Source organism: Molothrus ater, chromosome 6, assembly GCF_012460135.2.
Source record: "Molothrus ater isolate BHLD 08-10-18 breed brown headed cowbird chromosome 6, BPBGC_Mater_1.1, whole genome shotgun sequence".
In the NCBI taxonomy this organism is placed as follows: Eukaryota; Metazoa; Chordata; class Aves; order Passeriformes; family Icteridae; genus Molothrus; species Molothrus ater.
This window is the reverse complement of record NC_050483.2, coordinates 13488208-13511571: the sequence shown is the minus strand read 5'-3', so window position 1 is coordinate 13511571 and position 23364 is coordinate 13488208. Positions and strand designations below refer to the sequence as shown.

General features: G+C 38.2%; 1 protein-coding gene across 9 annotated transcripts in view; it reads left to right on the top strand.

The window, feature by feature from the left end:
- PLEKHA7 (pleckstrin homology domain containing A7) overlaps positions 1-23364 on the top strand; it is a 146067-nt gene that overhangs the window by 96522 nt on the left and 26181 nt on the right. For 5 of the 9 annotated variants that reach the window (XM_054515194.1, XM_054515193.1, XM_054515191.1 and 2 more), the window contains 9 exons: positions 659-763; positions 2507-2579; positions 3784-3884; positions 10142-10320; positions 12252-12737; positions 18019-18535; positions 20598-20684; positions 21046-21165; positions 22921-22974. In XM_054515194.1, coding sequence (XP_054371169.1) covers positions 659-763; positions 2507-2579; positions 3784-3884; positions 10142-10320; positions 12252-12737; positions 18019-18535; positions 20598-20684; positions 21046-21165; positions 22921-22974 — 1722 coding nt within the window. The remainder of the gene's footprint in view (positions 1-658; positions 764-2506; positions 2580-3783; positions 3885-10141; positions 10321-12251; positions 12738-18018; positions 18536-20597; positions 20685-21045; positions 21166-22920; positions 22975-23364) is intronic. The other 4 variants (XM_036384118.1, XM_036384119.1, XM_036384116.1 and 1 more) reach the window with 2 other exon arrangements.

The window sequence follows — 23364 nt, the reverse complement described above, 5'->3', positions numbered from 1 at the left end:
GCTTTTTCACACATGGATAGGCCTTGCTTGTTTGTGTTTGAAATAGTTTTGTCCATGTGGGTCAAAACTGAGGTTTCAGTAAGACACAGATCATTACCTAGGCCTTGTGGTTTCCACTGGCTGCTGTGTAGGTCTCTTCCCTGGTAGTGTCACTGTCTTCTCCTTTTGTTTGCAGGGCCAGAGTCCAAGCATTTTATTAAGCTATCAATGTTGTTTGAATTTAAACAGGAAGGAAAAAGTAAAAGCCACCAAAAAGACCCCATCAAAACCCCCCCAAAAAGACAAACAAAGAAGAGCAAGAGTAAGATTCATCTGCTCAAAGTCCTGTGTGTGTAAGAGACCTGTGCAATATTTTCCACAGACTTGCATGCAGCTCTCAAATATTTTTTCCAAGCACACTAAAATTTCCACAGTTCCGCCTTCTGACTTGACACAGCAGTGCTGCTGCTCTTCAGCAGGAGCTGGCACACCATCCTGATGAAGGTGGAGGATTGACTTTGCTCTGTTGTAAATATCATTGCCTGTTTACTTGCCCTTGAAAATGCCATGAGGACTTTGTTGCTGTGTAATGAAGTATAAGTTATTGCAGTGAGAGTATTTGTAATATGAAATGAGTCTCAGTACGGTTTAGAAACCACTGCTCCATTATACTTTGCAGGTCGTGAAGACTGGAAGCAAAGTTCACAGCTTTGGAAAGAGGGAACAAGCCATCAGGAGGAATCCCAATGTTCCTGTGATAGTAAGAGGCTGGCTGCACAAACAGGTATGCATCTGATCACCTGGTTCTGTTCATATATTTAGTGCAAGCATCAAGGAGGAGCCAGTGCTTCCCAGGACCTGAGGAAGCAGAAGCTGCAGTGTTGGTGGCACAGGGCAGTGCTGGGTACTTCCACAGACTTCCATAGTGAGGAATTTGTGCTTGGCAAGTGTGAAAATCAAGGCTTACAAATGGGTTTGATTCAGAAGAGTAAACTGATAAATGGACATCACCATCACAGCTCAGTGTTGAGGCTGTAACTTTGTTATCTAAATGTGGTTATTTTTCCCTGGTTTATCCTGCTGGCTCAGTGTCAGGATGATCTTTGACTCCCTCAGAACACAGCCTGAGGCTGGCTGTGAAGGCCTTATTCTATCTACTTGGTTATGCCCTTCTACCCTGATCAAAGGCTTAATTCCAGTCCCTATGCCTTTTTGTTCTCCAGAAGCAGGAGGGGGGAAAATTATGGGCAATGGGGACATGTAGCCAGCTGGCAGTAGCCAGCAAAGACTGGATTATAGAATTTAATTCAATGAACAGAATTCTACAGCTGCTATGTCTTGAACTCTTAAGCTGACAGAAACACATCTTTGAGTGTAATAAGTAAATAAAGCTGTTTGTTATATGAGAATAATTCCCCTGCTTCTCATTTGGCAGCCCGTGTCTACCGGATTATCACCAGAGATCCAGCAGCTAGATTTAGGGGTGGGCAGGAGAAGGCTGAAATCTGAGGCTTACAATTATGGTTTTACATGAAAGTGAAATAGCTGACAGCTGTCTGCTTCCTCCTGGGTGGAGAGATGTAATTCTGCTGTGTTCCACTCTCGGCTCTGTTGACATCCACTACCCAAGTCCATTAGCTCTCAGGACAGAATCAGAACTCAGGCACAGTATGTGTTGCTATAGCATGAAAATGGGAAGGGGAGAAAGTCCTTCCATAGTTAATTTGATTGCAGGAAGGAGGAGGGAAATAGCTAGGGCAATGTTGTATATCCTATTTCCTTCTGTCCCCTAACCTTGCTTGTAAACCCTTAAAATCGGAAGGTGCTTTTTATCCTGCTGGTCCCATCGAAGCCTGCCTGAGCTGAACAAGTTGTACTTGCCTAGGTTAAAGTCTGGCAATTTTAAAAGCTTCAGAAATTAATTTCAATGCAAATAATCCTCATTCTGACAAGGTTATCTATATCTATACCTATATATATCTCCACAGGCATATTATATTATACTTCATTAAAATTTGCACATTATGCATCCTGTTTTATTTCCTAAGGAATATTTGATTAAATTACATTTTAGGCATGGGTAACATATGGTGATTGAATTATAGGATATCATTGCCTGAAATGTGAGGTCATACTTCACAGCTGTGTAGTGATTTTCATTTGGTCTGCAGGCAATCTTTGTTGGAGTTTGTGCCATCCAGAAACACACTTGGTTTCCTTATTGCAGATAAATACGAGCAGATAAAATAAGCATTGGTTGTGTACAAGGTTAATCTGAATGCTGTTAGGGATGAGGGTTTAATTACTTAATGAAAATTAGCAGTTTGACTATTCTGCCCTCATTACTTTATAGCTGGATGTTTTGCCTCTCATCTTTCTTAGTACACAATATTTTACTAAGATAGAAACCATTTGTTTTGCACTTAGTAATCATGTTTAGGTAAACTCCTGGTAAACTACTCACTGGATCAACACTGTCTGTTAACTTTCCTTAAATGAAAAGTGTACCACATTTCTTGCATTTCAGGACAGCTCTGGAATGAGGTTATGGAAGAGACGATGGTTTGTGCTTGCTGATTTTTGTTTGTTTTACTACAAAGGTGAGTAAATATTAGCTGTTTTGAGTTGGTATGAACAGTTCACCTGTACAAATCATGGTGAATGCATGAACTAACTGAACTCTTCAGATAAAGTTAGTTGTTCTGAGATGAACAGTGAAACAATTGCTTGGCCAGGCATCTTAAATGTACAGCAAATTCCAGGCCAGAGTAGGGGAAGCAAAGGATGCTGTATGATATTTTTTCACATGATTTATGTTTGGTGATTGCTACAGTTTACTTTGCAGAACATCTGACTGGAATAAATAAGATTTATCCTATCTCTGGTCTGTGTTCTGGTACCTACTTGCTTGCACTTGGACATCTGAGTTTTTTTGAGAATGTGCTATGGTCAGATCAGGGCATTGGGTTCAGTTTTAATCTAAGGGACAAAGTAAGAGTGAGAACTTCTGAATCCAGTAATTCTGCCAAAAAAAAAGGTTGAATGTGATCTTAGACCAAACTAGGTATTAGATAAGGTTATTTTCAAGTTTTGAATACTTCATGTGCTACAATTTTTGGAAAGCATTACAGAATCTCAGACTTGGAGTTGATATCTCTAGATGCTGCATTTCTGCTGTCGATCCCTTGGAGCCAGCAGCAAGAGAGATTTCCTAATTATAGCCATTAGCCTGGATGTCCAGTGCTAAATGGAAGGTCCATCATGTTTTGCAGCCTGTCACTGTTCATTTGGCACAATAAGCTTTATACTTCAAGTGTATTCTTCTGGCTGAAGCTAAAAAGCAGCATCCAACCCCCACCCCCCCAAGAAAAAAAGAAAAAAAACTGAATAAAAACTCAATCTGATTCAGAAAACAAACTCTAAACTTTTCTTCTTTAAAACTAAAACATTTTTCTTGTATGTATTATTGGTGTTGAGTCATAAGTGAATTTGTGTCAGAAGGGACTTCAGGAAGTGTCCCATCTCAGTGCCTGGTGAAAGCAGGGTCAGGAAAGGAGTCAGCCCAGGTTGCTCAGGGTTTAATCAAGTCAGGCACTGAAAAGCTCCAAGGATGGAGAATGCCACAGCTTCTCCCTTGGCCTGTGCTCCTGCTGCTCTGTCCTTGGGAAAATGCTTTTCCTTATGTTCAGTCTGAGCCACTGTTGTTTCTGCTTAATGCCTGTTTTCTCTGTGTCCATAAAGGAGAATATATTCTTAGCCCACTGAACAGTGCAGGGAATTAAATTCTATTTCTTTATTCCACAGACAGCAGAGAGGAGTCTGTTCTGGGGAGTATCCCATTGCCCAGTTATGTCATATCTCCAGTTGGACCTGAAGATCGTATAAATCGCAAATTTTCTTTTAAGGTACATTTGCAAAGCTTATCAGCTAATCACAGTTTATTTGCATATTAGAAAAGCTGCTGTTGTAAACAAGAACACCATCTGTTTTCCTATTTTACTTGTTACTAGCTTTTAAAAGCAGACAGGTTTATTGACTGCCTGTTCAAATGTGACATAGCACTTTTTTTTTTTGCTTATGAATTGACATTCATGTCTGTTACTTTGTAAGTGTCCTTAGAGCTTAATGAAGTGTCCCTGAGTAAAGAGCCTGTTTCTAAAATCAGAAATTAGTATTGACAAGTTGTTCCAGTACTGTGTACAGATTGAAAGAATAGTTGTCTTATTTACTTTGTAATAGAGTAGCTGATCTCATAATGGACTGATGTCTATTTGGTTTTGTTGTGGTTTTTTTAAAAAGAAAAGACTCGACTCAGATCTCACAGGTAGAAAATGACAGCACTTAGTCATCCTAAGTGATATGGACTTTTTAAAAGGCAAAAGTACTCTTGTTTGATATAGTTTATGGGTGGTTTTGTGGTTTTTCTTTTTCTAAAAATAAATGTAATTTTATAATTTACAATTCTAGTCTTCGTTATAAAAGCCCACAGTAATGAAATAAAACATGTATTTCTTGATAGTGCCAAAACCTGACTACTCCAAGTGATTGTTAAAGCTGCTGCACTTAGGCAAAGTTGAGAAACTTCCATGCCTGTAGCAGATTTAAAGTCAGAGCAGAACTTGTTTTTCTATCAAGCAAATCGGCTATGTACTTTAAACTAATTTACAAATCAGGTTTTGATCAGGCACACTTAGGAGATCTAGAAGAAATCTCTGTTTAAATATTTTCTGTGCTGAAATTATGAAGAACATATGACTTTCTCTTGCATTTTGATTTTTTTTGAGTTGTTTTAAAGTTGAGAATGCCTTTTTTTACTTTCAGTTCTATGTTAAAGTGGATAGTGGTTTGAAATTTATTAAGCAAATATTAACTTGGGTGTTTAATGTGTTTAAAAAAGACCCAGTGCACTTTGTGGAAATGTTTGTTGTACTTTTTCAAATGCATTGAGCATGAGTTATCAGGATAAAACTACAAAGAAATCTTTGTTTAAGAAAAACATTCCACCTCCAGTATTTACTGAGTGTGATTCGTAAAGCCCTCCTTTTCTAGAGCCTTTTCCTAGGAGGAAGCATGTACTGAAAGAGGGGAACTCAATGTACTCTTCTAGGGTTCCCTGCTTTTTGTTTTGTTCAAATGGTGTTTACACACACTCTTAAGTCACCACTGGCCAAGTGGAGTGGAATCCATGGTTTGGTCATGGTTAAACCTTTCCAGAAGCAAGTGCAGACTTCTCCTGTTCATTTAAAGATATCATACCTGTATGAGCTCTACCAGGTATTTCATCTGAGTCTTTTTCTGGAAATACCAGGAGACTTTCCACACAGGGTCTATCTATATCTATTGATATAGGTAGAAATAGGGTGTTGATAGCAAAAGAAAGTTTATGCTAGCAAACTCTGTAAAAAAATAAACATTTCATGCGTCAGTTTGTCAGGCCAGTTGTAACTCTGCTTTAGGTGTTTGATGATTGACTGCAGGCTGGAAGCGGCAGTGTGATTTTATTCAGACCTAGCTCCAGGGGCAGCAGGAGGATTTTGTGCAGTTCCTGTGGCACTGACCCTGTCCAGCACTGATGTTCAGTTGTCACAGAGTTGGCTGTGGGCACCTCACAGGAGGAGCACCCTGTGCTGGCACCCATCACTCAGCAGCCATTGCCTTTATCTCCTCTCTTCAGAACACCTCCAGACCCAGAGCCTAGTGGGACATTCTGTCTCACAGTGTAGCACAGCCAGAAATAGAACACACAAGCAGATTAAGCCCAAAATAAAGATAAGACTTTTTTTTTTTGCATTGAAGACCTGAATGAGTGGGAAAATGTGCCATGGCACTTTTTACATTTGGCCCATTCTTTGTTGAGATTGTTGTAAATCTTCTGTTACAACAGGATTGTCTCCCATTTGAAGCAGGAGTGAGTTTGGAAGCTAGGGCAACAGCAAAACTGGAAAAAATTCAACTCTTTTATTTGCAAAACCAGAGGGAGGATTTTTGCTAAGCAAATACATGGGTGATTTTGCATATGATTTGGTTAGAAGGAAGCTTGTAAAGCACATGCTCACTGGGCTTGTGCTGAACCCTGCAAAGTGTTAAAACATGTGCTGTAGGAGTTATCAAAATCCTTTTCCTTTCATCACCTCCCGAGGTCCAGCTTAAGTTTTTGTGTCTCTTTGGGTGTTTAACAATTACAGGCCTATAGGCTTTTGAAATCAATCAAACCCCTACTTTGAAATATATCAGTATGTGCATTTAATTTCTTTTGTTTAGAAACTGTGCTTTTAGGTCTCTATCTTGATACAATTTTTGAATCTTGACTCTTTTTTGAGTCTTCTCTGTTTGTGCCAAGCAAAGTGCTGTGACTAGCTGGAAGCCACTGTCACTAAGCTGTGTGTGATCCTAGAACTCAGGGTCCTTACTGCTTTTTTAGTTCAGCAGCTCGCATCCTAAAGATATTTAGTTAATCTAATAGCTGCATTTTAAAAGAATAGTTTTTTGTTGGTACCAATATGAGTGAGCACAAATTCATTGTTTAGATTTTGATGTGAAAAGGCTTGCAGAGCATTCATATATAGCTGGAAATACTTCCTGTGATTAGCAGAGAAGTGACTGTACTTTGCAGTTATACAATATTTTTGGACAGGAATAGTAGTATCAGTTTATGGAGGTTCACGTCATCACAGTCTCTTTCGAAGCCATGTTGTCCTCAGATAAGGAAAATTATTTTTAATTGGTCTTACTAATGGAAGTATTTGTTCATTGCTTAGACCAGTGAAACCAGGACAAACTTCCTGTCTGTTTCTTTGATTTCACTGGTTTTCCTAAAAAAAATAAAAAAAGACATATTTTTTTCCTTTATGTTCCCTGAGTCAGTGTTGCTTTCTTAGGCTCCCATATTGCTCTGGGTCTGGGGAGGCAGGTGAAGAAATGCCAAGGGTTGTAAATTTGAGAAGTGCTGGTTTTGAATTTGGGAGAGGGAAGGGTTCAGGCTTCTAGAAATCCTCAAAAAGCTCAGTATTATTTAAGAGTGAAAGATGAGTTAGGTTGTAGTGGGCTTTTGTTGAGTCTGTAGTGGGAGGCTCAGAGTGTTATTTCAATTTTTGCTCAGAAAGAGTTCAGAAATATCAAAATTCAGGGGAAGGAAGAATTTTCTGTATATTATAGGTCATTGACAGAACTAACTTGGAAAGATTACAGTTATTAGAAAACTGTTCCTTTAGTTATCCCTTTGTTCTGTGAATGGTGGCTTTTCTGTCTTAGGTATTTTGAACAAGTCGAGGTGAACATAACAGCTGTAGGCATTAGTTACTTTTAGTAGTTTTTTGCTAGGTGGTTTTTGGGGTTTTGTTGTTTTTTCTTTTTTTTGATATGAATCTTTTAATGATTTTAACTTGTTTAATTTTTTGTCCTTGTCCCGTTGATATGCTCTTGGGGTTTACTGTCCATTTCTCCTACTGGGCACAATGGGAGAGAGACTGCTTTTCTTCTCAATCTATCCACATTAAGGCATCTGAATGCATGAATAGGTACCAATATTATTTTTTCCCTGTTGTGTGTATGGTGTATATGTGAGCATGTGCTGTGTTTTAGGCTTTTTAGTATGCTGTAGCCATCCTAATAGCTTTGGCTTTAAAAAAAAATCCCAAACCCAAAAGGCCTGCTAGCTTCTGTCTGTCAGCAGGGACAGCTAACAGGATGTTGGCACAAAGTTGTTTTCTTGCATTTAAAACACACTACTAATAAATAACTGAAATCAATTTGAATTTTCCTTAACCAGTGTTATACATTGTGAAATTCAGGATATTGTGTTTGTTGATAATCACACACCATCTCCACTATCCCTCTGAAGCTGGGAATGTTTGTGGCTGTGAGAGCTTCAGTCTCTCAAGAGAGAGTGGTGCAGCACAGTTTGCATTTTGATACTGTTTTCACCTGCAGCCTCTTAGGCAGTGCTTGCAGCTGTGTTCAGAGAGAAACCTAAAACACAAGTGGGTTGTGTTGATCAGGGCATACAGGTCAATTAAGACATCTGTTAAATCCATTTCTTGGTGTGCTATGCAGTCTCTGCAGATAGTTCCCCAAAATTCTAGGGTTTTTAAGCAAGTATAAAACCAGTGAATAGTTGGGTCCTACTGCATCATCTGCAGTGGGACACGCATAGTCTGCTTTGCTGCAGGAATTGATTCACTTCTGAATTTTAACACCTTCTGTGGGATCAACCTGCTTCGTGAAGGAACTCTGTAGTCATGAGGTCTCACATTAAAGTCACCCTTTTCCTTTATATCTGGAGCTGCCAGTTTTTGGTCTCTGTATACACTGGATGGTAACTGTAAATTATAATTAATTAATGCTTCTAAATCGTATTTGCTTTGAGCATTCTTGTGTTCAGAAAATGGAGGAAAAAAAGACAACCCCAATGACACCCAAGAAAAACCAAAGAACCAGGCAAACGTGAATAAAGTCCTTTGATTTCTAAATATGTGATTGATCAGAGCTGTTGTTTAGTATGTGTAAGTCCTGTTTTCCTGTGTTTAGGGGAGCAGCTAATGGTGGGAATTGAGAAGAAACCACCCTGTATTCCCTTTTCGGCCAATATTGTTGGGAAGTGCAGCCTCTTCTGAACAGGAGAGAGTCTTGACTTCTTTATGTAACCTTTTCCTTCTCTTCCTTCTCCTCCTCCTCCTCCTTTTTCTAGCTGGCTGTTCTACTTCAGTCACCAGTTTTCAAAACAGGCTCAGCCTTCCTTGCTTGAGGCACAGAAGGGAAAGGCCACGTTTCACACATTCAGGGGAGCAGCCTGCCAGAGGAAGGGAGGAAATTCTGCACAGAACTTGCTTAAAAGCACTGTAATAGCAAGCACGTATTTTGCTCTTTGGAGTTGTTGATACAAGTCTGTAAGGTCATGGTAATTTGGGAAATTCTTGGTAAACAACTGAAGTTATAATGTTTAGGAAGGGCTGCATTGCATTAAATAGCCTGGGTTTTGTCAAGACTATTGTATTTCTGAAGCCATCTGTGATTGTCTCTACAATAATTTTTTTAAAATTTGAGTTAGAATAACAAGGGGGAGAGGATATCATCAATATAAAAAGACCAATTATTTAGGCAGGATTTACAGAGCACGTTTACCCTTTAGAAACAGATGTAGCCAAATGAAAAATTTGATATAATTCTTTTTCTTCTTAAAATAAACCCATCTCAGCAGTACTTAATGCTATTAGTTTTTGTGTGTGATAGCAGGCTTAGTTTTATAAAAATAAGCTTTAATTACTAATTTCATTTTAATATCATTACAAGAGCTTTCAAGCGGAGTATACTGTCTTCAGTTTTTTTGGAAAGTAAAGAGATGAATATCTCCCTTCTAATCTGAAGTGTTGCAGGGCTTACATGATTTTGTAATCTTTATACTATTGCTAATACAAATATGGATGAGATTTTATTAAATTCAACTAGCCTAGAGTTACAAAGATATTCCACATTGGATCCATTTGAATATTGAATATATTTATAGAGAAATTGCCTGATACCTCTAGTTTGCAGTGGAATTTCATGGAGAATTTTAGTGTGCAGAGATAATTGCCAGTGTTTTATGTGCTGTGATAATTCCATCAGTATTACTAACTTTTATCAGTCAGTCTTGTGAATTTGCAGCTAATACATGTTCAAGTGCGCACTTTAACCAAAAGATCCTAACATGCATTGTAATCAATTCTTAAATTAGCAGTTTAATTGCTTAAAAGGTAAGATTTTTGTCTATGTTTTGTCTGAATAAATTTCTTTAATAAATGAGCTGGGACTTGCTCATTGACTTGCTGATGCTCATCTCATTGAGAATTTCTTAAATTTGTTCAGTATAGGGATTTCTTTAATTTGTTTAGTATAGTATTTGTGGCAAATGAAATGTATCAATTAAAAGAAAAAGAAAAGCTGAAATTTCCCACTGTGAAAATCAGAAGCACTGGATTTTCTGCTTAATAGTTCTAGAAAGAGGCAGAAGAATTTCAGTAAAACTTGGAGTGCCTCTTGAGTTTACTGCCCTTACAGCCCATTGCGGTAGTGTGATAATTCACCCCAAATTCAAGAAGCCATCAAGGAAAAGTTGTTTTAAAGTTAATTTTTGGGGGGAAAAAGGTGAAAGAGCTGTCTGACTTTTACTTCTTTTTTCTTCCAGGCTGTTCACACAGGTATGAGGGCATATATTTATAATAAGAATTCTGTCATTGGCTCTCAGGCAGAGCACACAGGGATGAGGACATACTACTTCAGTGCTGACACCCAGGAGGATATGAACGCCTGGATCCGGGCTATGAACCAGGCTGCTCTCATGCAGACACGCTCCTCACTCAAGAGGCAAGTTCCACTCAGAAATTTAAAAAAAATAATTTAATATCTTACATAAAAAAAACCCCTTACCCTCTTACAAAAATTTAATGTCTTACATAAATCGCGTCCGTGGTGGTATCTGATGCTGCTGTTTGTAGATAGGTACATAAAACTCTTTCATATTTTAAAGAATTATTTTTAATTCTTTTAAATTTATTTCTCTTTATTTTAAATTTAATTTCTTTTTAATTATTTTTAATTTATTCTGTTGCAGAATAGTTAACTGGTATTAATTAAGGAAACCTGGTGTTCAGTATCTGTGTATGCATGCAAATTGTTTGCCCACATTTAGTGACCATGATTAATTTCTCTCAATATATAATAATTTAGGGAATCTCTCCATATAATAATTTAGGGAATTTCAGGTAAAAAATTCCAGTTTCTGTGGGCCAATTCATACGCCTGCCACAGCCAATTGGCTGCCTTTGGGGGAGAGAAGTAAAAGAGAAAAGAAATTTTATGAGTTGTTTCAAATGAGTGTTTAGAAATAGGATTGAGGTGCTGTAAAGGGGAAAGAGAGTGCTAAAGACAGGTAAATCATAAGTGCATAGAGCTAATGGATATCAAGTAATTTGTGCAGGTATGAACTGATAATGAAAAAATTCAGCTGTGCCAAAATGTGCTTCCAGATTTTTTCCTCTGCTTTAAATTGATGTAGCCTTCTTGATGTTTTGGCTTTGTAATGTGATTCTTTTCCCTGCTCCTCCATGTGAAGGAGCACTGCTGTGTGAGACAGCCCTGCTTTAGCCACTGTGGGCTGTGAGGGTTGAAATGTTATGGTGCACTTTCCCTGAGTATCTCACACTGCTTTCTTCTGGCCAGTCCAATATAAGGAAGGGATCAGTGTCTCTTCTAGAGCTTTACATTTGATATGGTTTTGTGTTAAGACTTTCTAGATTTAATTTAAATTTCAATAAACAATCTAGTACCTCTGTCTTTATCTTCTTTGTAAGGACAGGAATAATTGAAAGAAAAATTGGGGAAGTCTGGCACATTAGAAGTATTGATCCAAGGTCCTTACTCCTAAGTAGACTATTCTTTTCTAATTAGACTGAGGTGAAAACAATTTTGTCATGGCACTTTTTTACTTTCCGAATTTACTTTCCATAAAGCTTTAAAGAAGCTGAACTTAGTTTGAGAGATGGGGTGCTACCCTGAGGTCAGGGAGAACCCATTACATTGTGTGAGAAGAAAAGTTGCTGAGAAGCTTATTGTTATTAGGAGATGAAGAAAATTGCAAATGAAGTATGGTATATGTCAAAAGAAACATGAACCTTTCAGAATCCTCAGACATTTTATAGTGTGTTCAAATTGAATATCAAGATTTCTGATATTATTTAGGCTATAAGGTAGAGAAGAAAACTAGTGTGCACTGCAGCATGGAGCAATTTTTTCTTCAGGAGTAGCTCCCCAGTAGAAATTCCCTGGGCAATAGTAGTGACTTAAATGTAGATACTGCCCTGTCCTCTTGGCCAGAAGTGAGTAGTCCCTGAGACATCTACAAAAATATGAAAGACTTTTTTTATATTTTGCCATGAGCAGCTGGAAGCTTAGTTTCAGTTTTTTGGCTTTCAGTCTTTCTTAGGACAGGAAGATTTTTTTTTGTTTACAGCTTTTTTGTACATAATGTTATGTTGAACACTTGTTCCATACAATACTAGTATTTTCAGTCATTTTTAGAGATGTATATAAGTCATTTTTGCTTCCTTGACAGCACAATAAAAGTAACTTTTGTCTAACTGGAATAGCAACTGAGTTTTGCTGAGCATATTTATTGTAACATGTCAAATTTATCACAGTCTGCAGACTGTAATTTTATGGGTATCCTTTGTAAAAGAGGCCACACCAACTTTTCTCAATTAAACAGTGTTCACTACTGACACCTGTTTTCTTTTCAGGGAAACTGAAAAAGTGGATCAGCAAGCTGTTCCCCAGGTCAATCATGTGGATGCCTGCAAAGAGTGTGTGAAGGCAGAGATCACGGACACAAAAGGAAGTTATCAGAAATCAGCTGAAGTGCTCGGATACGATAAGCGGGAAGAGATAAGAAGAGAAAAGGAGGAGGAGGAGCGTTACGTCCACAGAAAAGAAAATCTGGAAACCAAAAAGGGAAAGGCTAAGCATGCAGTGACAGAAGCTGATTCATTATTTCCTGACTTGAGGAATGCATCCTGGTCCCAAGTAGCTCAGCCTCAGCCAGCTGAGAAGAATGGAACGCTCCCTAGTTCACTGAGTGTGGGTGCTGGCCTAGTGGAGCAGAATGGTACTGGCTCATATAAAAGAGGCTTTGTTCCCAGAACAAATCCAGATAAGCAGTTTCAAAGGAAAAGTAACATGGCTCAAGTGGAGCACTGGGTAAAAGTCCAGAAAGGAGATACAAAAAGGTTAGTAATAGTCTTTAACTAGATGGCCAAGTGGCATTTTCTTAAATTAAAGGAAAATGTGTGTTAGTAATAATACCTTTGGTGGAAATCAGAACAATAATTTACAGAGACATATGTAAGAAGACTTACTTTTTCCTTCAGTGCAGTATGGTATTTTTCAGGCATTTATCTCCTGGGAAAGCCAATGTGGGATTGGTTAATCAAATCTCTTTAAAGTTGTCACAGTGTTGCAAACAGAATAAGTGACATTAGCATGCTATTTTATTTTCCTTCTTTTAATCACTGTCGATGCTTAAAACTTCTTAAAATTTGCTTAAATTTTGAACAGCCAGAAAGTGAAGTGCAACCCTCAGTTACATCTTATTCATAAGCAATTACACAATATAAGTTAGAGGTAATTGCTTTCCACTTCAAAAAGTAAAGAATGCTCATTATTTCCTTCTTTGTTCTATTCCTGTTCCAAACACACATTCACTCCTCTATGTCAGATCACTGCACTCAGAGTCACAGTGTGTGTAACACATATTGAAAGTCTCCATATATTCATTTAGTTAATGAAGACATCCTGGGATGGTCTCTTGGATTCTCTTTTCCATTTTCAGTCCCTGAAAATTGCATTAATAGTACCAATAGGTGAAATACACACTGGAATGCTTTTGTAGTTCGAAAATCTCATAATTGTTTTGCTTTCAAAGTCAGATTAAGTGCCAGTTGGAGAAATGAAGTGATGAATATGTGTGTCTGCTCAGAATGTCACCTTGTGTCAAGTGGCAGGAAAAACAGTTGGACTTGATGCTACTTGTGAGGATTTTTCAAACATGCTTATTCTACTGAATTAGTGTTTTATAAATCTGCTCAAATCTAATTATAGTATAAACAAACAAGAGGCATTGGCATGTGGTTTTTAGGATGGAGAAAACATTTTGGGAATTTTTGAAATGCTTTTTTAAGCTAATGTTTGTCAATTTGGAGCCAGTAAGACGTTTAAGGCTTTCTAACTTTGTGTGGAAGTCCATTCTTCTGCTCTTTTATTTTTGAAATGACCCTTGAAGAAATTTTCTTACTTTTTAATATTATTTAATATTCTCTTAGACTGCTAGAGTCTATGAACTTCCATATTTTTTTACTTGAATATCAATCAGGACTTCCCAAAAGAATATGAGTTTAATGAAAAAATGTATTTGGTAAGTTAGTTCTTATTACACACATTGATTTTCCTGAAATAATACAGAAACCAATTGAGCTAATGAGCCAATGCTTAAAAAGCTTCTGTTGATGTTTTTTACATCAGAAATCCTGGCAGTGGCAGGATTGACTGATAGCTAAATAAGCATAGTTTTCTTCCAAATTAGTCTTTCCAGTAAATTAACTCTAGGGGCGTGTATCAGGTGCAGTGTTAAGATAGTGTTATTGCAGGTGCCAGGCTTTGTTCTAGAAGAAACCAGCTACCTCAGCTGGAACTGCTAAGTATTCAGTGAAAATAAAGATAGATGTATGTATGTGTGTCTGTGTGTATCTATTTCTAGATATAGCTCTATATCTGCATATACATATCTCTAAAAATGGCTCTTTTGGCGCAGTTGACCTTGTTTTCTTTGCCTTTTCCTGACAAATGCCATTATAGTCTCTGCATTCAGGATAAATTGCATGTTACCTTCCCAAAGATTAACAGAGTCATCTTTTAAATGGCACCTTCTCTTAGCCTGCTGAATTTCTGCATTGTTGTTAAATGATGGATAGAAGTGGAATGTTAGTTGTCAAATATCTTCCTGATTGCATGGTGTAGAAATTTAAGCTAGAGATGATAATTGGATTGACATTTTGTTTTGATTTTAGAAGGCAGTAGTAGTAGAGCACTTAATTTTTAAAAGTTCCACGTTGATTGATATTCCAGCTGAAATGTTACAAATAGAGAACCTCTGAGGATTCAGAGGGCTGGATGGTTCTTGAGCACAGAATGAGTGCAGTTTTTATTTGTTTCCTGGCTCAGGTGTGTACAGATGCAGTGCTTGCCAGCAAGTTGCTTATGACAGGAAAGAAGCCTTTCAGCTAAAGGGTTCACACAAATACTGAGGTTGTTCATGTGACTGCTTGTAGGAATGGCACCTTTTATAAAGATCTTCAGACCTTTCAAATAGATGTTTTACTTCCCTTTTTAATGAAGCACTCTGTCGAGTTGTAGATGTTAGCTGTCACTTGGGGGACCCACCTCTCTTAGCGACCTCTCAGCTGCACTCCAGTGACATCCAGTGTGGCCATCTAATCCCACTCTATTCTCAGCAGATGGGAATACCTGCTTTGGTGAAATTCATAGCAGCCTTTCAGAGAGATCTCAAGAACTGGAAGAAAGTTTGAAAGGAGGCTTTCAGGAGGTTTTGGGTTAAGTTAAAGGTCAAGGTCAGGACCATCAAATGGCAGCTGTTCAGAAATTGTTAGGTTTTGATCTGGTTCCAGTGCCTGTATAAACTTAGTGCATAACTATAAAGAATTTGCTATTTCTAACAGTTTACTTGCATTTTAGAAATATATAAAGCCAATTAAGCTTAATATTTCCTCACTAGATTCAGTCATGTTGTGATACTTCCTTCCTTGCAAATGGTGTTTAAAACCTTTCTTGTTATGCAGAACTTTCTGTTCCTTCCTGATTAGCTTAAGGAAGAAACATTGCTGGTCTTTGTTAACTTCTGTGCATTCCCATGAATGGGCAGTGTGTTTCTAATAATAGTACTTGTTGTCTTTTGAACATCTATTTTCTCTTTTTACAATATCTTCTTGTGTGATTGCTTCCCATTATTGCTTCCCCTGAAAGTTTTCATGGCCAATGGTCATATAATATGACATCAGGCCATTTATTCACTCTTTAATGTCTGCTTTCCTTTTTATATTCTCTGTACCTCATAATTCAATTGAGGGAGATTCTCAAGAATAGCTGCTTTTGCTCATAATCTCTAAGAAAGCAATAGTCCCTTGTGGACTAATTTGAACCGTTTGGGACATGGTTCTTTACCTAGAAGTTTGTGTGTCGTCTCAGAGCCTATTTTTATATGATGCAAATTATCTCTTAAGCATCTCAAACCTTGTGTGGAAGAGATGCTACCAGCTTAAAGCCTGTCATCTCAGCTTGAGGTTTCTCCCTAGGTTTCTTCAGATACTGAGAAAACACAATGTGCCTGTATGTAGGCAGTTGCCTCCAAAGTTCAGCTCTGAATGTGACTTTCCCCGTGCAATGTTATCCACATTCAACTTTGTTCTCTTTTTATAGCGGGCTGAAGTATTGCATGAAACTGGCTCATATCAGCTGCTCCACATACTGCTTTCAAAATAACAGTTTTTAGCTCTTCTCTAAAAAATCCATCCTTTTCTAGAAGGAAGGCATGGCTCCTCTTGCCCCCAACAAAACTCATGCTGTCTTTGTTTTCAGGTTGGCTTTGCTCCTAAAGCTGCCAGCCCTGGTGGCTTCATGATTGCCACCAATTCCAGCTGATCTCAATATTCTGCCTTTTAATGTCCCGTTAGAAAATAATCACACAGAGGTGGTTTGCAACATCTGATAGTTTGCTTAGGCCTTCATGAGGTCTTCACTAAATTGGGATATAGGAGTGTTTTTCCCCCTTATCTGTTTTTCCACAGAGAAATCACCAAAGGAATCTAAGTTTCATGCCTGCCTCAGATGTCCTTTTGAAGCATTATCCCCTCCAAGCATTCTTGGTTCTTACTGCTATCTAGAGGAAATACATTTGTACCAACTTTCTACCACATGTTTACTTGTGGAAAAAATTGGCAGCAAAGTACAGGACATTCAAAGTGCACGTAATACAATGAATTAGAGAATTTAAAGGGGTTCCATGACCACTGTATGCTGATCTTTGAGTTGCCTGTGTTCATACTAGCTGCTTGCTTTAACCTTCACTCTGAAATTCAAGGTAACATCAAGATTTTGTGGTATGAGAGAGCAGAGCCTTTACAGATTTGTAACCCTCCAGGCAGTGCAGGGCAGTTATTCTACTTGCTGACCTGAGGAATTTTGTATCTTCTTGAGATTATCCATATTTTAAGGCAGTCCACAGTGTCAAATCCTGCAAGTAAAAAAGGATGGTGGCAAGTACTGAGCTGGTAGCTAGTAGCAGTTCATTCCTCCTTGCTTCAGTTTATTCTTGGATGCTGAACAAAGATGTTCTTCTCCATCCTGGCCTTTTTTTCAGGTGGAATTCCTGCATTTTCCAAACCATGAGGTCTCCCTCTCATGCAGAGTGGAACTTACTGAGTGAAGTGATGAAAATATGCTCGGAGTTTCTTTGTTTGTGTGGCTTTGTGCTGGGCTGTTTTTTTTTAATTTTGGGGTTTTTTGTGTTTTTTTGTGTTGATGCTTTGTAGCAAGCCTAGCAGAATGGTTTTCTCTTTGGAGATTCTGAATCAATGGGCAAATGACTCCCAAGTACAAAACCCCCGGATATTTGATGGAAGAATCAGAAATTAGACAGGCAGTCTACAGAAAGATTTTGTCTTCAAAGGGGGAGAGGGAGCTACCTAGGCTTTTGCCAATTCTGTCTTAACATTACCTACTAAAATATCAAGTTTGTACAGCTTAAGTGTTTTATGGGTCCACTACTAAAGCCAGGATGTAATACTTCTTTTTATATTCTAATTTGTCAATGACTTTTGTTGTAAAAAGTCTCATGTTGCTCAAATCAGTAGAAGCAGTAGCAGTTTCACTATTTTTAGGTGAAAATAATCATACCGACCTGCAGACTTCGAGCAGTTTCTTTCCATTTTATTTCTTTTTGCTTCATTCACATGAACAAAAACTATGAGATATTCTGCGATTGGTGAGATTTCATCTTCCTTTTAAAGATATTTATCTTGAACATGCATTTGTTTTCGTAAACTGCACCACCTAGTGGTGAGAACGCTTTCCGTGAAAAGGAATATTTTAAATCGGGACTCACTCGATAAACCTGACAATAATTCCTTTCTTCGTGTTCTTGATTTTCTTTTTAGTTCAACTACATAATGCTGCCGTTCCTTAAGCTTGTTTCTAGTAATTCATCCTAGGCTAAACAATAAATTAAAATCCTGTATTTATACAGTGTAGTGTTTGTGTGCAGGATAGATGTCATTAATATTGCTTTGTTAATATTTCTGTAAATTCTGTTAAAATGTCTGTTATATGTCTTGTAGCTCCAATGCTTGTGTCATTAGAGGTATTTTTTATCAGTCTCTCCCACTTATCAGTGTGTGCTAAAATTTTCCTCCCTTTTTTTTTTTTTTTTTTTTTTTACAGCCTCACTTCTGATCAGACTCTTACACGTCAGGGTCCCAATCCTCCTTTTCCTGAGAACTATCACACTTTGCCAAAGAATACCAGGCAGCCTTCAGGGAGCTCACCACCACCAAACCGCAATCTGCCGAGTGACTACAAATATGCACAAGATCGTGTCAGCCACTTGAAGATGTCCCAGGAGGAGAGGAAAGCAAATAAGGATGGAACTGTTTGGCAGCTGTATGAGTGGCAGCAGAGGCAGCAGTTCAAACATGGCAGCCCCACAGCCCCACTTTATGTAGGTTCCTCAGACTTCATTGATCGTGCGAAGTCAAAAAGCTCATTAGATGTTCCACGTTCCATATCTGTTCCGCCCTCTCCATCTGATATTCCTCCACCTGGACCTCCAAAAAACTTTCTCCCACGGAGGCCACATACTCCTGCAGAAAGGCTCACAGTTAAACCATCTGATGAGAGACAGACTGTGGATGTTCCTCTTGCTGGATCCCCCAGGAAGATTCGGAATCGTGCTGTCAAGGTTGGTATCTGTTTAATTACAAACCATTCTGCACGTGGTGTCGCACATGGGGGGTTATTTAGTCATGATTCATTGCATCCTTCCTCGTGTGTGAAAGATCATGTGAGTTGTAAAAGCTAATCCAAGGAATAATTTTCTCCTCAAGCTCTTGCCATTCTGATCAGATTTATAACTTTTGTTGGTTAGGAAAGGAAAATTGATGGCACATCACATAGGTATGGAATAGTTTTAATAAAAAACAGGAAGGCATATCTTACATGTATAAAATGTACAGATGGTAGTATTTTAATGTAGAGAGTATGAAGGCAAGAATCTGAAACTCAGCAGGATGGAATATTTTTTGTTTATTTATTTTTGCTTGTAGCTTTGTGTTTGCTGTGCCTGCTTTCTCTATGTGTTTTGCTATTGTAGTAAGTCATGCAGCTGATTCTGGTTTTAGTTATGTAAAACCATTATTATTATTATTATTGTTGTTGTTGTTATTATTACATATATTAATACATATATTAATATTTTAGGTCCATTGCAGAGTCTTTATCAGTGGGCTAACCAAATTCAAATAGTGTTGGTCTGAAGCTTCACCTTTTGGATTGGTTTCAGTGTGAGGGTTTTTTCTAGAGGCTTTTGTACCCTCTTTCCTATAGGTTTCCCTATTCAGTACTCCAAATGCTCTAGTTGCCTAAGGAATTTGGGGAAATATGTGTTGAATCAATAAAGGATTGATTTGTCTTGGTAGATTTGGAATAATTGGTATTGAAAGCCTCTGTATTCACTTAAATCTTCGACCTCAGCCATGGGCTCTGATAAAGGAAGGTATTTGCAAAGGGTATTGCAAAGGGGTAAGGGGAGGTATTTACAGGAGAGATCTTGTAAATCCAGATACCCAGTGGGTTTAGGACCTAAACACAGCATGAAACTGTGCTGCAGCTCCATGCACAGTGTAGATTTTTTCCAGTGTATATGTGGTGCAGCTGTTGGGTGTCTTTCAGCATTTATAGATTTCTAATATTCTGTCAGAGGGTGAAATAGTCTAGTGATTTGCAGAACTGGAAATTAATACTTTTAACTCCTGATTATATTCTACCACACATTGGTTTCTCCACCTGTAAGTTGAAGGAGCATTGCATCCTTACAAAGGCATGTACAGCAGTCTTCATTTCCCGTGCAACGTAACTGCACAAATTTTAAGCTCTTTTTATGGTATCTTGGCTTTACCAGTATTGGGAAACAGTTCCTCATCATAAAAACTTCCCTGTGGAACTTCTGTGAAAGTTTGTAGAGAAAAATGTTCATGTTTTTCTATGTAAGCACACAGTGTCATTTTACATTTAAATGTGTCTGCATAAATCCATGATACTCCATGCTCCCTGTACTGCTTTATTAAATTCCATCCAGTTGCATTTAAAAAAAAAAAAAAAAAAAAAAACAAGGCAGGTGAGGCAAATTCAGTGAAGTTCAGATACAGGAATAAAAATAACTGAGACATTTAGTCTGCCTTGAAGAACCCATAGGACTTTGGCTTTAAGAGAAAGATGAAAGAATGAGTGTGCAGTAAGCTTTCTTATTGTAAGCAGAAAGGGGCAGATCAAAGATGATGATTAAAAAAACCCCTTGGTATTGATGGAAGCCATTGCCACAAGGTGTCAGTCATGTCAGTAGCTTCATGTAGCCTGGCTAAAAGAGAGCATTCATGGTGTTTGCTATGTGCAGTGGGAAGCCTGCTGTCGGAGAGCATCATCCAACCAAACCTTTTTCTGGGAGACATTGTGTTGGGGGGAACTTGATGAACTTTTAAAAAATTTGCTGGAAGCTACATTGCACGTTCTGCTGAAGCATCTCATGCTGCCACAATCCACTGCTCTGCCCAGCATCACAGGCGCTGAATTTGTGTTTGTTCATTCATAAGATTTTTGTCATCGAAGGATCAGGCTGGCCAGTGTGCGTTACCCTGTTCTAAGCAGGCCATGAATTCAAATAGAAAACCTGTGGCAGAGCTGCAGACTGAATTTGCTGCAGCTGGCACTTGACCCAACCCTTACCTTGTGGCTGTGGATCCTTGCAGAGCTCCACGCACCTGGATCGCCGCTCCATGCCTGCCATGGGCTACATGACACACACGGTGAGCGCGCCCAGCCTGCATGGCAAGTCGGTAAGTGCAGAGCACGGCTCCCGTCGTGTCCTCCCACTAGTGCAGCCAGGTTCTGAAATCCAAGGTCTTTAATCTTAACTGTATTAGTTAAAGCATAAATAACTCGAATGAGAACTTAATCTTGACCCAGTAAAGCCTGTAGGATTTTTGCCTTTACCTGCAACGTGAGGAGGGGTGAGCTTTCTGTTATTACAGGATTCAAGTTTTATTATGTTTGTTTGACCAAATGCAGAGTTAATTAAATAATTGCTTAATCATGTCAAGTAACTGCTTTCTGGGCACTGAGGTGAAAAATGTAATTATAGTTCCTCTCCCTGAAGACTGCTAATTTCCTCTTTACAATGTGTCTAAATACCTGCAGCCTGAAGAGCTAACATTGCTTCTCATTCGATTAAGGAGACATCAGGCTAAGTTGGCTAGTATAAGAAATTACACAATCGCTCAGTTACTGCAGCACTTGCCAACTAATTCCACCTATCAGGTCAGCTGCTGCGTGGCTCATCTGTGACATTTTGTGACTCTGCAAATGCTTCATTAGTGGCATGCTTGAGTCTGTGCTTCCTTGCCCATTCTTTGGTATTCTACAGTGCCCAGGTCGTTTGTGATTTTTCTTTGCTTACTGTATTTGCTATAAGAGATGAGCATTTTTAAGTTACAGGGCGCCAGTGCATCCGTTTCAAAGTGTCTACTGCCTTTTTATACTGTGTATTTATACTATTTCTGAAAATGCTGCATCTTCAGAAATGTGGGTTCAAATACTGTATAAATTCATTCTAAAGCAAAACCATTTCTTTGTGCTGCTTTCAAGGTGGGGTTGGCTCCCTGTGCCATGTGCTGCATCACCTGCAAATTGAAATGCATCAGCCAGTCTGTACATTCATATGAGCTTGTAACTGTGTCAGTTCTGCAGGTGAACATTGGTTCATAAAAGCTCAGGAGCGTCTTGGATCATCTACGGTGCTCTTGATTGCACTGGTGTGTGAAACTTGTAAATGTGAAATCAAACAGAAATGTACTCTCAGAGCTCTCTGGTTCCTGTTAGAGCCTCAAAAATGGAGCCACCTGGGAATAAAATCTGGTGACTCTTCTTGGAATTGGTGAAGGCTTTGGCCCAAAACTAAAGTGATTTTTTGGAATTGAAGAAGTTTCATTTCCCGATTACCTCACCTACAGAACAATTGCACTAAGATGGGTGGTAATAACAGGGATTTCTCCAAAAATGGGCAGACTTTTTAGTCAAGTCCTCAGCCAGTCTTACAAGCTGATCTGACAAGAATTGTAAGTGAACACCTCTAAAGAAATGCAAGTGTGTTCTATTGATTTTATGGCATAAAGGGTTTTTCTTTTCTTTTTCTAACTACACATTCTCATTGGCTCAAAACTTGAGAAAAGGTATAGTTGTGTTTTTCTTTTATTTTGAAGTTAATTGCGCCCAGGATATGAAATGCTGACAAAATAGCAGTTTAAATTCTAGGAAGTTTTGGGCATTTTGGCTAACTACAAGTAGCACATTTGCAACAGTTAAAATTTATTTTGTTTTGCAAATATCGCCTTTCAAGAGAGGAGAAATAACTTTATGACTTCTGTGCATGTTTTCCTAGAAGGGACTGTAATAAAGATGTTGCTAGGTGAGTGTAACTATAAGATTAAGCTGATAGCAATTACAGGTGACGCAATGAAAAATAAGGATCAACTTTAATGCTATTATTTAAAAGACAAAATGGATTGTCTAATCATATAAATGAGCTCTTTTTCAGAATTTTATTCCCAAAACTTATTTCATACTTTCCCTATCTTAAAATGCTTATAAATTGTGATCAAAAGTATTCTAGTGATATATTACATGATGTCTTCTGGTTGCATCTGTCATTCAGTCACACCACTGTAACTTTTTCAGTGAAGGGCTAGTCAGCGGAAATTGATCTTGAAAAAACAGCTTTTGAAGATGTGTTGTTTCAGGTAGTTCTATGTCCTATTAGAGGTGGAAAAAAAAATCTAGGTGTTTGGAGGGGGGGTAATGAGGCAGTAATACTCTTGGGAAATATCTTGCCCATTTTTTAGCTGTAAATAGCAATATGCTGGTGGAGCAAATGTGCTTTTTTTATGTGCTCCTACTCTGTTATTTTGTTCTCTCTGCCGTGTTTTCTTGTATGTAGCAAGTCCAACTATTCTGAAATGGTTCCAAACATTCAAATTTATTACACTGGTTTTTTTTCCCCTATGTACTTGCCTGAAGGCGGATGACACTTACATCCAGTTGAAAAAGGATCTGGAGTATTTGGATCTAAAGGTAAGATTTTTAGATGAGTCTACTTAATTTTTATCATCTTTTCAATCCAGTTGTCTTTTTTGCATTGTGTTTGTACCTGTAAATTTTAAAGTAACTTTCTAGTCTGAGATGGAAAGTGTCTTTTGCTTGTGCTTAGAGTATTGAGTGTCTTTTTAGTAGTGACTATACAATTAAAGTGAGAACTCAGAAAATGTGGCTGCTTTAGTTTGTAAGAACAATTTTTGTTCCTGGTACTGAGATGGATGATATGTGGGTTTAGCAAAGTCAGAGAAAAAACAGATTGAAAGTGTTTCTCTGCCGTAGCATTAGTACTAATATGAAGTCAGCACCTCTAAGTTAAAACTCGTGTTCTTTTAATCCAGCTTTTCCCCTTTAAATCTTCTTAGACTT